At 36.5% G+C, this 15,317-nt stretch overlaps 1 protein-coding gene across 1 annotated transcript; it reads left to right on the top strand.

Moving 5' to 3' along the window:
- Nucleotides 1-12,422: 12,422 nt before the first annotated feature.
- Nucleotides 12,423-15,048, top strand: LOC138338500 (uncharacterized). The gene is made up of 4 exons (XM_069289466.1): nucleotides 12,423-12,769; nucleotides 13,215-13,466; nucleotides 13,700-13,868; nucleotides 14,530-15,048. The coding sequence occupies exons 1-4, from the start codon at nucleotides 12,423-12,425 to the stop codon at nucleotides 15,046-15,048; spliced, it is 1,287 nt and encodes a 428-aa protein (XP_069145567.1).
- The last annotated feature ends 269 nt before the right edge of the window (nucleotides 15,049-15,317 follow it).

The following is a 15,317-nucleotide window of genomic DNA, read 5'->3' on the forward strand; positions in this document are numbered from 1 at the left end:
TGAAGTCTTGAGCTTCATCTACCACTAATTTGATGTCCACCATTTGGAAACAAAAAAATCTACTAGCTGCATATTTTTTCGCTCCAGCCTCTTCGGTATCATACTTACTCTGCAGTGCCTTCCAAATTTTCTTTGCACTAAAGTAAGTTCTATCATAATAATCATAAAAATTATCAGATAGACAACTAAGAAGATAATACCGACACTTATAGGAATCACCATCGTACTTTTCTACTTTCTCTAGATGAGAAATAGTTTCATCATCATTCATAGTGGTGATGTCTTCTTTATTTGGATTCTTCTCAGTTAATACATAAGAAACATTGAGAAGACTTAAGTAGAAAAGTACTTTACCCTTCCATCTCTTGAAATGGTTACCATTGAACCGAAATGGCTTGTTATGATCTCCCATCTTGACATCCGCGGTTTTTTCAATTGTAGCCATCATTGAATCTCCTTAAAATTGTTAGTAAAAAACTTACAAGATAATAAAATTGCAAGATTACAATTGAAAATAAAATGAAGAAATTAATCTCTTCACGCTGAGGCGCGGATATCTCGCTCTCTTTAAGGATATTCAAGCCCACTGCAACAAATGTTTTCACCGGTCCAGCAGTAGTCCTCTTTGACTTGTCCCCTCCAGGATATAACAACCTTCACAAAGTATAACTCAACAACTCTGGACAAGAGTTGAGTCCATATCTCCACAAAAAAGAACACCTCCCTTCAACTAATAAGAACTCTCTTTTGGACTAACTCTTTCACTCTTTGTTTTCTCGTGTATTTTGTGTGTTTCTAAAACCAAATGAAGACTACCACTATTTATACTACAAGAAGTCTTCCTAGCAATGAATAGGAAGATAATGGAGGTAGTAAATAGTGAAGATAATGACCTTAGGAGTTTCATAGGTTACAATGAGAGTTACATAGGTTATATAAGTTACAATGGGAGTTACATAGGTTACATAGGTTACAAAGAGTAATGGAGGACTTAAGAATGAAATACATTGATAGATAACCAATGCTAATGGATGATGTAGAAGTCATCCGTTCCAATGTTCATTCTTATAACTCCAAAATAAAGCAATTAAATATATCAAATATTAATTTTAAAATGCTAATAACATAACAACATAATTATAACAAACTGTAAATAATTAATGTTTAAATTGTTTTTGTTATATTCATTTAGAAAACACAAAAAAAGAAGAAGCAAGTGAACCTTTATTGGATATAAAAGCCTTAATTGCAGCATAATTACACCAAAAGCTTCCTTGAAAGATTGATATCTAAAACCTGTTGTTGGTATGAGCATTCAAAAACTACATGTAATAAAGAGAAATTCTAGCATTTAATGATTTTACAATGTATATATAGTAATTGATTCATAATTAAATAAAAATAGAGTGTACATATATTCTATTTCTACTCAAAATATGCATTGTATTTATTTTGTTACATCACTAATTTATCATTTTAACCTCTACTAAGATAACATAGAATCTTAGATGACTTCAACAAAATATCAAAAACATTGTCAAATAACATTATATTTTCTAAATTTTACATTAAATTTTTTTTATCATTACTAAAAAACCTGAATGTGGAGTAATATAATTTTCTATGAGAAGTATTAAATTCATAAATGAGCACATGCCTCTGGTTCCTTGCAAACTACAGAGGCTGGATTTTTCCTGCCAGGGCGTGTTGCTGTAGTACGGTGAGTACCATTGTGGAGGGACATACGCCACTTGAGTCAGAAAAATAAATCCCAAAACGTTTTTATTTTGCACTTTTCGACATTGAGAGTAAGGAGACGAACCCCACGTGTTTCTTGACAGTTTTCTACCATTCTTAAGACTAAGGGCCCGTTTGGATGTGCTTAATAAAAGCAACTTTAAAAAAGTACTTTTGAAAGTCCTGAAACTTATTTTTATAATAAGAAGTTATGCGTTTGAATAAAAGTGCTGAAGTTGTTATGCCAAACGTGAAAAGGGAAAAATAGAAGAAAGAGATGTTAGGGTTATATGGATAATTTGGATATTGTATAAAAATATTAAGGGAAAAAACATAAAAATATGGTCAACTTAAAACAGCTTATAAGCTAAAAAAAAGCACCCCTACCGCAGCTTTTAACTTTTAGCTTAAAATAAGTTTTTTTTAACTTAAAATAAGCTGTTTTGAGTATTGCAAATAGTTAAATAAGTCAAAAACCAGCTTTTAAGTCAGTTTGACCAGCTTTTAAGCTGAGCCAAACAGGCTCTAAAGGTACAATTTTAACTCCGTAAATTCATTTTTTAATCCTTAGAACGTAATCTAATGGTCCATTATTGACGAGGAAGGGTTTTGATCTATGTTAAAGAAAGTCCTACTCTAGGTATGGGGATTAAAGGTTTGACCTAGGATTGATATTATTGTTTATCGGGGTAATAAGATGTTTTTTTGTGATCTTCGTGATAATAAAATTGTTTGTAGACTAAAAGCAAGAGAAACAAGTCTATAAAGGTAAGAATCAATTTTCTTAGGAGATTCAAGCTTGTTTCGAGGTAAGTGATGGTGCGATTTCATGTTGTGTGATGTATGAGTCTTTCTTTCTTTATTATAATATGTATATGTATGCGAATATTTCATAATTGATCACACTAGTTTTAAATGAGATAGATGAATGATGAATGTCATGAATCATGACTTGATTGTATGATTTTAGAATATACTTGCGAATGTGATTGTGGTTTGTTGAATGGATCGGGTGTTGCGATCCAACACACTAACTTTGATCGATTTCCATGTTTTGACATAGATATGAGATCAATTTCCATGTTCCGGCGTTCTAATAGTTTGGGTTTAGGTTGTAATGACCCGAACCATTATTTAGAAAGGACAAAAATACGCAAAAATATCTAGACCCTATCCCGCTACAGAAGGTTAGATGCCACTGGCACGGTGGCGATGCAGTGGAATACGTTATTGCTACAATGAGATAGGCGAGACAAATCATAATTGCGAGAAATCCTATTTTTTGAATCTTCCTAAGGTACCTAGAAAACACGTAATTTACACTAGAAACCTCAGAAAAACCATTCAAAACTTGGGGAAGAAAGAGAAGGAGATTTCTAGCTTGGGGATGGTGGAATATTTAAAATTATTTGCCAATTTCACCGTAATGAGTCCGGAAAAGCTGGATACAAAATCAAAAACCTTGTGCAACGTTTTGGCACCAAGGTAGATTAGGTTTTATGCATTTAGTAGTTGTAAATTCATGCTTACCATGTAATGTATGAAATCATATTATGAATTGTCTGTTGACCTTCGTGCACTGAGTGAATTTTGTGAAGAAATTCTTATAGTTTTATGTAATTTGGTTAGCACTTATGTAGATAGTTGATGACTTCTCACGGTTTCAAAATTGTTTTTTTAATAAAATTGCTACAATAATAAGGGTATTCGATAAAGTGGAACAAGATCAGGGTGTACGCTATGTTCGATCTATATGAAATGAAACCGAGGAAGGTTAGTAAATTGGGATTAAAACCCTAATAATGAACCCTAATAAAGAATTAGGGCTGAAATTGGTCCACTTGCATGTTAATAATTGAAGAGAAACTCGAAGGTAATGGTTTAGATTCTATATTAGTGTGATGTATGCATGTTCTTACTTAATAGTGATACTTGTATATGTATGAAAGTGCAATATTGATACACTTGCTATATATGAGTTAGATGAATGATGTAACCATGAAATCATGATGTCTATGTATGATCTTGATGATATAATGATGGTTGTTATTATGGTGTGTGAACGGGGATCGAATTGTCTTGTTCCAGAAAGCTACCTGGGATCGGTTTCCATGTTCTATCATAACATTTAGATCGGGTTTTCACATTCCGACACAATATTAGATCAAATTTCCACGTTTTGGCATAACTTTAGGATCGTATTGCTACGTTCCTACATTCTAACTATTTGGATTTGGATTTTGTGATAGGATAACTAATTGCAATAAATGTGTGTTGTGAAGCATGTTATATTCCATATTAGGCGTGTGTGAAATCCTTGATGATTGGGTATAGATGGAATTATGTGTACACATGAGAATAAGTGGCGTTGTAGATATTTCCATTTTGTATACTTGTTGAGTATTGGTGAAAGGTCAAAGTGTTCTATGGATGAGAGATGGATAGCGATAGGTGTTCGTTAGGATAATATGAAAATAGAATTGGCTAAGGTTAGAGTTGAGGCAATGAAATTATGTAGTCTTAGTCAGTCAAGGTGATAACAATTAAGGGTATTACACGATCGACGGGTAGCTAAGAAACATGGTAGTATTCAAAATACTTTGTGGGGTTAGCATGTTTTAGGCTATGATCTAATAGACCCGAAAATGTGTTCGTTGTTGGTAAAGTTGTTAGTATTCAGAGTATGGGTGCAAATAGATAGTGTCCTAAGAGAGGGAAAAGAGTGGAAAAGAGAGTGGTTTAATGCATGATCTTGTTATTTATTTCTTATATTATGAGATGGGCGTCACATTGACCGATGATTCCTACAAATAAATGTGGTTGTACTGATACTACTCTTTCTATGTCTTTTGACATAGTCCAGAAGCAGGATTGGTGATGTTTCATTATGTAAAGATGAAGAGATTCTCCAGCAATTTCTATTTTCTTTCCGCATAAGTGGGAGCTGTGTCTTTTGTTATTTTGTCTATATTTTTACTCTTATTAGCTCTTTTATCGGTTAGAATAGATCCTTCGGGTTGTTAATTACTTTACAAGTCTAAATTAGTACGTGAAAAAGAGTTTGTTATAAAGAATTTTATCTCTATTATATATATGTTCCGTTAATTTTTTTTCATGTATAAACCTTTGGTATATGGGGATTCTCCTACTTAAGTGTTAGAGTAAGGTGCCCACACGGCTCCGTGGGTTGGGTTGTGACATAGGTTCCCTGAGAGAACCAATGACTTGAAGTGATTGTGTATCGTGATAAATGTGAAATTATACATTGTCCGTAAATGGTGCTGATATTGTGTATGTTCAGTGTATTCATTTAATTATTGTATTGTAATAGTTTATGTATGTTGCACTTATTGGGATAGTCAGGTGATCCTACCACTACATTATGGTTGTCTATTTATAATGCACTTGCTCTTTCTTTGTTGAGTACATGGCATATTCAGGCGGCTATTGACATACCTCGCTTAGAATCCAATGGTTATGTACGAATTCAAGGCTGAACCAGTTCTTCTGGGCTGCCATGAGTTCTCCATTTGTTTATGTCCACATTCCGTACTTTGAATTCTAGTTAGTTATTAGCATGTTAGTATGGGGTTGTACCTCTTCTTGTTTAGACTTATGGTTATAGTGTAGATGTTTTGGTATATTGACTTTTAGGTTCTAGGCATGTTTTTTCACATTTGTTTAGTTATTAGACTTTTGTTTGGAGTTTATGGGGACTCCATATTTTCTTTCCTTCACATTCATCTTTCTTCCGTTACTTTAATGCCTTGGTATTTTGATTAAGTTGGTTAACAAATTATAATAAATGGTTCTCCCACCGGAGGATTAGTGTTGGTGTCACTCATGACGATCAGGGTCATGAAAAATTTGTATCAGAGTATAGGTTTGTTGATCTCAATGTACCAAAACGAGTCTACTGCCATCTTGTCAACGGTACGGAGATGTATGTACTTAATTCAACAGGCATCAGACTTTACGAAATCTCTCTCTTTTATCTCGTCTCCTTTCGTTCTATAACTTGATTTCAATTGGTATGTGATGATTCAAATGGTATCCAACCTCCTTCACTCATATGTATGTTTATGGTTAACACCATATTCAATGGCGTTAGGCATGTAGATCCCTTTAATGCTCTAATAGAGGAATCTGTAGCGAGAGTTCACGGTCGAGGTAAGGGTAGAGGAAGACCTAGGGGTAGAGTCTGAGAAAGAGTAGAACCTATTGGGGATGGAGCAACGGAAGAAAATTCTCCCTGATATGATACCCCTCATGCGCATCACAAAGAGCTAGATAAGCTATCGAGGTTGGGATCAGGAGAATGTAGGAAAAGAGAAAGAGGTGCAGGATACGATAGAAGACATTCCTCCCTTACACTCAATGTTAGCTTAGATGAGAATGTAATTCTTGAAAGGGTTGTTTGGTACTTTAGTGCTTGTTTCTGTTCAAGAAACTCAGGCTCCAGCCAATCCTCCTATTGCTATCACTGTCCCTAAGTTGGGTGGAACTGGAGGTAATGATGCTTTCTTTCGTTCTTTGTTGGGTCCTGGTATGACAATTAATGAGCATGAAATGTTGACTAAGTTCTTCAAATTTAAACCGCCTATGTTCAATAGTCTCGAGAGTTAGGATGCATATTATTTCATCCTAGATTGTTATGAGAGGCTGCATAAGTTGGGAATTGTACATTAGCATGGGGTTGAGTTTGTGAATTTTGAACTTCAAGGTGAGGCTAAGTAGTGGTGGAGAGATTATGTGGAATGGAGATCTTTGATTTTACCTCTACTTAGTTGGACTTGGTTTCATGCTTTATTTTTAGAGAAATATGTGCTTAGGAATTTGAGAGATTGCCATGAAAGAGGAGTTCATGGCCTTGGGGGCAGGGTGGTATGTTTGTGGTTGCTTATGATTCCAAGTTTCATGTCTTGTCTATCTATGCCACACAGTTGGTGACTACTAAGGAAGATAAGATCCGTTTATTTATTAAGGGACTAAATTCTGAGTTGCATATATCATCTATTCACATGCATATATCATCTATTCACATGAGCTGTACAGGGAAGAGCTTTATGAGGTAATAAATTTTGTGAAGAAAGTGGAGGCGGTGAGGCGAGACGTCAGGATAAGTCATTGGCTAAAAAGTCCAAGAAATTCGGTAACTTTCAACGTTCTTACTCCAAAGAGGCGGGGAGTCCAACACTTGAAGCCAGGCAAATTCAGTCGGCTATACCCACCTCTACAAGTAATTAATCGGGAACTCCACCTCCTAATTTGATTCAGATTCTATGGTTGAACTTTGGATGCTTTGGTACATTGACTTTCAGGTTCTAAGCGTACTCTTTTGCATTTTCTTTCCTTAGCATTTAAGTTGCTTCTTTAACTTTAATGCCTTAGTGTTTTGATTAAGTTAGTTAGCTAATTAGTATAAATGGTTCTCTTATCGGAGGGTGTAACGATGAATTGTTGTTATTTCGGAATGACAAAAATACACAAAAAAATATGGACCTTGTCCCGCTACAGCAGGCAGGATGCCATTGGCGCGACAGTGCTACATCGGAGTAATTCTCCACTATAGCAAGATAGAGAAGATATAACATAATTACGAGAAATCATACTTTCTCCATCCTCCTAAAATGCCTAGAATAGTTGTAAATTACCCAAGAAACCTCAAAAAAGACGTTCTAAGCTTGGGAAACAAGGAGAAAGAGATTTCTAGCATGGGGATGGCAAAATCTTGCGAAATATTGGCCAAATTCACCATAGCGAGTTCATAAAAAGCTGAGAACAAAATTAAAAATCATGTGCAGCTTCTTGGACGTCAGATAGGTTAGGTTTTATGCATTGAGAAGTTGTAAATCTATGCTTACCATGTAATGTATGAAATCAATAGTATGAGTTATGTGTATCCCTTCGTGCACCGAGTGAATATCATAGAAATTGCTCATTATTCAACGTAATCGGGTTAGTACATAAGTAGAGATTTAGATGACTTGTAAAAGTTTATGGAATTGATTTCTTCAATACATTTTCTTAAAAAATAAGGGTATCTTGTAAGGTGGAACAAGACTATGGGTGTACTCTATGTTTGATCTAGTGAATTCATGAAATTGATTAGTCTTAGTGAATTAGGATTAAATGCTAATAACAAAAACTAATTAAGAGCTAAGGGTGAGCTTTGTATACTTCATGTTGGGAATCGAAGAGTAATTCGTTGGTGTGGTCGAGATTTCATATTGGTATATTTCATATTTGTAATTGCTTCGTTATAATGCACGTATGCATATGAATGTTCTGTTATTGATCGCCTTAACCTTAAATAAGGATAATTAAATAGTTAGTTGTATACCATGAATCACCTCTTTTTGTATGAATGTGAGAATATACATTGTAATTGTGATTGTGGTGCATGATTGGGGATCAGATTACCACATTTCGGAAAGTTAAATTAGATTGGATTCCACGTTCCAGCACAACTATTGGATCGGGTTTCCACGTTTTGGTATAAGTATTGGATTGGTTGCCATATTCTAACACAACTTTAGGATTAGATTACCACATTTCGGCAAACTAACTGCTTGATTGTGGGTTCCGTGGGAGGACCAACTCATTGTCGTAAATGTTTGTTGTGAAGCATGTTGTATTTAGTATTGTGTGTAGCAAAAGCCTTGATGGTTAGGTTTAGGGTGATTTATGTGTATGCACATGAATATGTGGTGACGTGGATATGTTCTATAATGCATACTAAATAGGCAATAGGCAAATGTTAAGGTGTTTTAGGGGTGAGTGGTGGTAGCAAGAGGTGTTCGTTGGAATAAGTACGAAAAGAGATTTGGCTAAGTATAGAGTTGAGGTAAAAAAAAATTTGGCCTTGGTTAGGAAAGGTGGTAAGAATCAAGGGTATTACACGATCAACTGGTAAGAAAAAAAAGTGGTAGTATTTTTAAATACTCTATGGGGTTATCATGTTTAGGCTATGATATAATAAAATCAAAAGTGTTAATAGTTTGTAAAGTGGTTAGTATTTAGAGCAATAATGTAAATAGAAGGTGTCTTAAAAGAGGGCAAGGGTAGAGAAGCGAGCGGTTTAATGCATGATCTCATTATTCATTTATTATATTATGAGGTGGGCATCAGATTGACCAATGATGTCTACCATTACATGTGGTTGTACAAATACTACTCTTGCTATGTCTTTTGACACAGTCTGGATGCGAGATTGGTGATGTTTCAATAGGTGAAGACGAAGAAATTCTCCAGCAACTTCTATCATTCCTTATACCAATGGAAGATGCGTCTTTTTTATTTTGTCAGTATTTATTTTCAGTAAATCTTGTACCCGTTAGACTAAATTCTTGTGGTTGTTAATTACTTTAAAAGTCTTACTTAGTTCGTTAAAAAGAGTTTGTTATAAATATTTTATCTCTATCATATTTATATTTCGCTAATTTTTTCGCATGTTTAAACTTTTGCGGTATGATGTTTCTCCTACTTAGGTGTTAGAGTAGATGCCCACACGGCCCGGTGGTTTGTGATGTACCGTGGTTTCATGGTACATTCAACTCTTTTCCTTATGTTTCGTGTGTGTCTAAGGCCTTTTTGTATTAGTTTTAATGTATTTTTCTCTTTGTTTGCAGGAAATCTATCCAACATGAAAACGTGGAAGAATTGTTCTGAAATTGCGAAGCTGACTACCTATGGAGCCATCGATGGTCCGTCTACCCTTCGACGGTCCGTAGGTGGCCACCGTCGTATGAAAGAAAAGATGCTGAATGAAGATTGGGGAATTCTGACTAAGTGAGGGGCTACGTAGGCTCTAGACAGACCATCATCTCCATGACGGACCGTCCTGCACATTCGTCATCATCAACAGAATGTAGTCCCAGTACCCATCTTGAAAAGAAGCTAAGTGTGGAACGACGGAGGACTACGAAGGTCCGTCATCTAGGTCGTCGACTCAGACACGGTTTTTGGGAAGATTTTCCATAAATAGTTTTCCCTCTTGCTAGGACTCTATTATTACAAATACTTGTAAAAACCTCATTTTTGGGGTTAGACTCTAGGGTATTTTTCATATTTTATTGTTTAAGTTGTGAACTTGTGATTTTAGGAAATTATTATATTTTCGGGAAATCATTTATTGCAAGCTTATTGATTAATTCAAGTAATTTTCTAGATTTTCTTGAATATCATTAAAGTCAGTACATGAATTCTTATCAAACTAATATGAATTGTGTGATTATTAACATGGGTAACTAAATCCATAACTAGGGTTGTGGGAACCATGGGTAATTAACAAGGTAAAAACAAGTTAAAATAATAATCCTAGAACAGTGTCTTACATGTATTGATAATTCTTTCGTTTAGAAGTCTTTTTAACGAGTGCAGACATTTCGCCTTGTTGCTACTTGGCAGACCAAGGAGGTAGATAATAAGAAAGAAATTATCAACATAGATTTAGTATACACTATCTAATAGGCTGGTATCGATTGGTGTAAAGTAAATACTAAGCCAAACATCGATTATGATGCTTAATATGAGGTAAAGGTAAAGTTTAGTAAAGCATACACACGTAGCCGGACCAAGGTGCAGAGTGAAATTTCCTAGTTTCCGAACCAAGGAATTAGGGATACATAACTTACCACATTGCATGCAAGATACTGGGAAAGGATTGTTATAGCTAGAATTACCGCTTTATGAGCCTATGGGAACACTTAAACCCTAGTTACTCTCATTACTTGATAAAAATCAAATCTATAAACCTGTCACTTGTTTATTTAGAAATAGCTATTCACTTTTATTGCTTAAAAACCCCATGTTTGTTACGTTTTCTCGGAAAGGACTTGACTAAATAGAAGTAACAATAGGTTAAAATTAGGTCTAAATCATTTTTCTCGCGGGACTGATCCCAACCTCATAGTTGGGTTCTTTACTTGATACGAGCGCTTACACTTTTTTTTAGAAGTAAATTTGAGTGTATCAAATTTTGGCGCCGCTGTTGAGGAAATTGGCTTTTAGATTAACTTTAAGCTTATTACCAAAGTTTAGTCAACATTTTCCTAATTTTACTTTCTCTTTGTTTTTGTCTCTTGCAGATTTAATTTCCGTGTATACCAAGTATGCTGAGTATATGAGAACCCATACTCTCACCAGACCCCCAAACTAGGGCGTACACTGCGCAGAATGAACAAAAATTTGGGTATTCTCGATGATGATCACAACCCATAACTTCCACCACCAGTTGATGCTCATGATCAATTATTACCTGAAAATTGTGGGGAAGGTGAATTATGGAGGCAACCTCCCGCTCCACGCCCTCAATAGTACTATATGAGATATGATAATATTACTGACTCTGACGGGCCACTTGTCTATCCTCCCCTACCACACGTGCATACTTTCGTGGTAACTAGTAGTCTGATGCAAATGCTCACCGCTAGAGGTTTGTTTTCAGGGCTACCTTTTGAGGATCCACACACTCACATCTCCAAGGTGAGTTCAGTGTGTAGGGAGGCCTAATTTAAATATGGACGTAATTTGGTTGAGAGTGTTTCCTCTCTCACTAACGGGAGAAACGGCTATATGGTTTACCGAGCTCCCCTATAACTCAATCTACACCTGGAATCAATTGAGGGATGTCTTGTTAGCACGTTACTACCCGGTGTCTAAGAAGATAAGCCACAAATATAGGCTTAACAACTTTATGGAACTACCGAGAGAATCAATCAGTTGTTTTTTCGTAAAGGTTCACTTTGTTCTTAAGAAGCGTCCCCAATCACCGCATCGATGATGAGTCACTGAAAGAGTACTTTTGATCGGGGAAAATATGATAATAATAAAGCAGTACTGGATATAATAGCGGGTGGTTCTGATGGGAAGTGTCCTTATGCTGAGATTGCTAAGAAATTGGAGAAAATCTCCTGAAAAAACAAAGCTTGGAGCACTAAGAAGTCAGATACTGGGAGAAACACTTTTGTAGTGCAATCTGCACACAACCCAGCCACAGATGAGATTTGTGAAAAAATGGATCAAATAAGAATTGAGCTTGGTCTGGTGTTGAAACATGTCAATGAGGGTGCAGAAAAGGTAAATGTGGTGAACTACTTGTCTAAACCACCACCGCCGAATGATGAGTATTACTATGAGGAGGACTCTTATGTGGTAAATGAGGAGATGAAAAGTTCTCGATCAAACTCCCAAGGCTCCAATCAAGAGAATTAGCACCAAGGTCAAGGAAATAAAGGTCGGAACATGGTAATTACAATCAAGAGTGTCATTATGTCCGAGATGGGAGTTACAACAGCGACAACAACTTCAACCTGGGTAACTATGGTAACAGAAATGATAGGAGTGGGCATTATGTTCCACCTCAAAATCATAAAGTTGCTTCTACGGATGGTGGAGGTAGTATGGCTCGAGTTAAGGATATGTTGCAGAAAAATGACGAGGAGGTTTGATGCTACTGATAAGCACACTAAATAGTTGAGGAGAGACTTAGCGAGTATTGGGCAAAAAGTTGATGCACATGCAATCTCGATCAAACATCTTGAGTTGCAAATGGCCCAATTGTCTTTAACTGTGAACCCACGCCAACCGGGCACTCTTCCTAGCAATACTGTCCAAAACTGAAAAATGATGGACATTGTATGGAAGTCACAACTCGAGGTGGTAAGCAAACCATTGACCCATCGATGCCGTCTAGAGTAGAAAATGTGATAAGAGGCGATGATAAGGTAGTGGAAATTAGTGGTGAGTTAGAAGACAAAAAGGAGAGAGAAGCTAATGTACCCCAAAAGGTGACCCCCATGCCTAGACCGCCACCTCCATTCTCAAAGAGGTTAGTGAAAAAGACCAAGGATGGCAAATACCGACATTTTATCACTATGCTCAATCAACTTTCCATCAATGTCCCTTTCATAGAAGCTCTTAAACAAATGCCCGATTATGGAAGGTTCATGAAAGATATGGTCACTAAGAAAAGGTCGATCAGTTTTGAAAATGATGATAGAATGCAACATTATAGTGCTACTGCTACGAGGTCTTTAGTGCAAAAGAAAAAAGATCCGGGTGCCTTGACTATTCCATGCACAATCGGGTTATTACACTTTGCGAAAACATTATGTGATCTTGGGGAAAGCATAAATCTCATGCCTTTCTCTATTTACAAGAAGTTGGATTTGAATGTCCCAAAGCCCACTACGATACGACTACTAATGGCTGATCGAACGGTGAAGAGGCCTTGAAATACTCCATGATGTGTTAATAAAGGTGGAGTCATTCATATTTATGTCCAATTTTGTGATTTGTGATTGTGAGGTTGATTTTATTCTTAGGAGGCCATTCTTTATTACAGGTAGAGCCTTGGTTGATATAGTGAAAGGGCAAATGAAATTTCGGTTGAACAACGAAGAAGTGACTTTCAACATTTGTAGGTCCATGAGGCAGAGTGGTGAGATCCAATAAGTATCTGCCATATCTTATAGGGTTGAAAAGTCATCTGAGGTACAAATAGAAGAGCGTCTACGTGTAAAAGCACTAGCGGCAGTGATCCTGAATTTTGATAGTGATTGCATTGAAGAGTATGGGTCATTGGTCCCGACACTTGATCGAGGTGATGTTTGGTTTAAACCAAAGAAGTTGGAGTTAGATATGAAGCATCACGAGTCTCCCCCGGGGAAACCATCTATAGAGGAGGCTCCAAAAGTAGAACTTAAGTCTCTACCACCTCATATGAGGTATGTATTCTTGGGAAAAGGTGACACTTTGCCGGTAATTATTGCATCAGATTTGAATGTGCATCAAGTTGAGAGTCTGGTGGAGGTGTTAAAAAATTCAAAAGAGTTATTGGGTGGACTATTGCGGACATTATTGGGATCCCTCCCGAGATTTGTTCACATAAAATCCAACTCATACCCGATCATAAGCAAAGTATTAAGCACTAGAGACGTTTAAATCCACCTATGCAAAGGGTGGTGAAGAAGGAAATTGTTAAGTGGTTTGATGCTAGAGTGACATATTCAATCGTCGATAGTAGTTGGGTATGCCCTGTTCAGTGTGTACCTAAGAAAGGGGGAATGACTGTGGTTCCCAATGAGAAAAATGAGCTTGTTCAGATGAGGCTGGTGACTGGATGGAGGGTATGTATAGAGTACCAAAAATTAAATTCATGGACCGAGATGGACCATTTTCCTATGCCCTTCATGGATCATATTTTAGATAGACTTGTACGAAAGGTGTGGTATTGTTTTCTTGAGGGCTATTTGGGTTATAATCATATTTCTCTTGCACCGGAAGATCAAGAGAAAACCACCTTTACTTGTCCTTATGAAACCTTTGCTTTCAAGAGAATATCGTTTGGGTTATTTAATGCACCGGCCACGTTTTAGAGATGTATGATATCGATATTCTCTAATATGGTGGAGGAAATTATTGAGGTATTTATAGATTATTTTTCAGTGTTTGGTGATTCATTTGAGCGGTGTTTAAGTCATTTTTCCGAGGTTCTTAAGAGGTGCGAAGATTGCAACCTTGTGCTAAATTGGGAAAAATGTCACTTCATGGTGAAAGAAGGTATTGTATTGGGTCATCGCATTTCATAGAAAGGTATAGAGGTTGATAAAGTCAAAGTTGAGGTGATAAAGCGACTTCCTCCACCTATCTCTATAAAGGTGTAAAAAGTTTTCTTGGGCATGCAGGCTTTTACCGGAGGTTCATCACGGATTTTTCAAAGATTGCACATCCTTTGTCCAAGTTGCTTAAGAAACAGTGTGAGTTTCATTTAAAGAGTGTGAGTTTCAGTTTGATGAATCATGTCTTAAGGCATTTTGTGAGTTGAAGGAACAGTTAGTTTCTGCACCTATCATCATTTCTTTGGATTGGAGCAAGCCTTTTGAGGTGATGTGTGATGCGAGTGGGGTTTCTCTTGGTGTGGTATTAGGACAAAGAAGGGACAAAATCCTTCATCCCATTTACTATTATAGTAAAGCCCTTAATGAAGCCCAAAAGAACTACACCGTGACTAAACAAGAGCTCGTTGCAGTAGTCTTTGCTTTTGAGAAATTTCGCTTTTCTTTACTTGGCACGAGGGTTATAGTGCATACTGATCATTCAGCTTTGAGATATTTGATGACAAAGAAGGATGCAAAACCGAGGTTGATTCATTCGGTATTACTATTTCAAGAATTTGACTTTGACGTGAAAGATACAAAAGGGACCGAAAATCAAGTTGTTGATCACTTGTCCCGATTAAAAGAAGAAGCAATGAGGGATTTAGGTAAAAAGGCTGAAATTGATGATACTCTCCCTGATGAGCATTAACTGGCTACCTCCCAAGACTTGATTCCATGATTCACAAATTTTGGAAATTATCTGGTCAGTGATGTCGTTCCACCGGACTTGTCCTTTCATCAAAGGAAAAATTTCATGCATGATGTGAAAAAGTTCTTTTGGGATGAATCATACTTATATAAGAGTTGCGCCGATGGGCGTATTTGACATTGTGTGTCAGAAGTTGAGATGTTGAATCTTTTGGAGGCATGTCATTCTCCGCATATAGGTGGGCATCATAGTGGTATCCGGACTGCTCA

This window comes from Solanum lycopersicum, chromosome 9 (genome assembly GCF_036512215.1).
Source record: "Solanum lycopersicum chromosome 9, SLM_r2.1".
Classification (NCBI taxonomy): Eukaryota; Viridiplantae; Streptophyta; class Magnoliopsida; order Solanales; family Solanaceae; genus Solanum; species Solanum lycopersicum.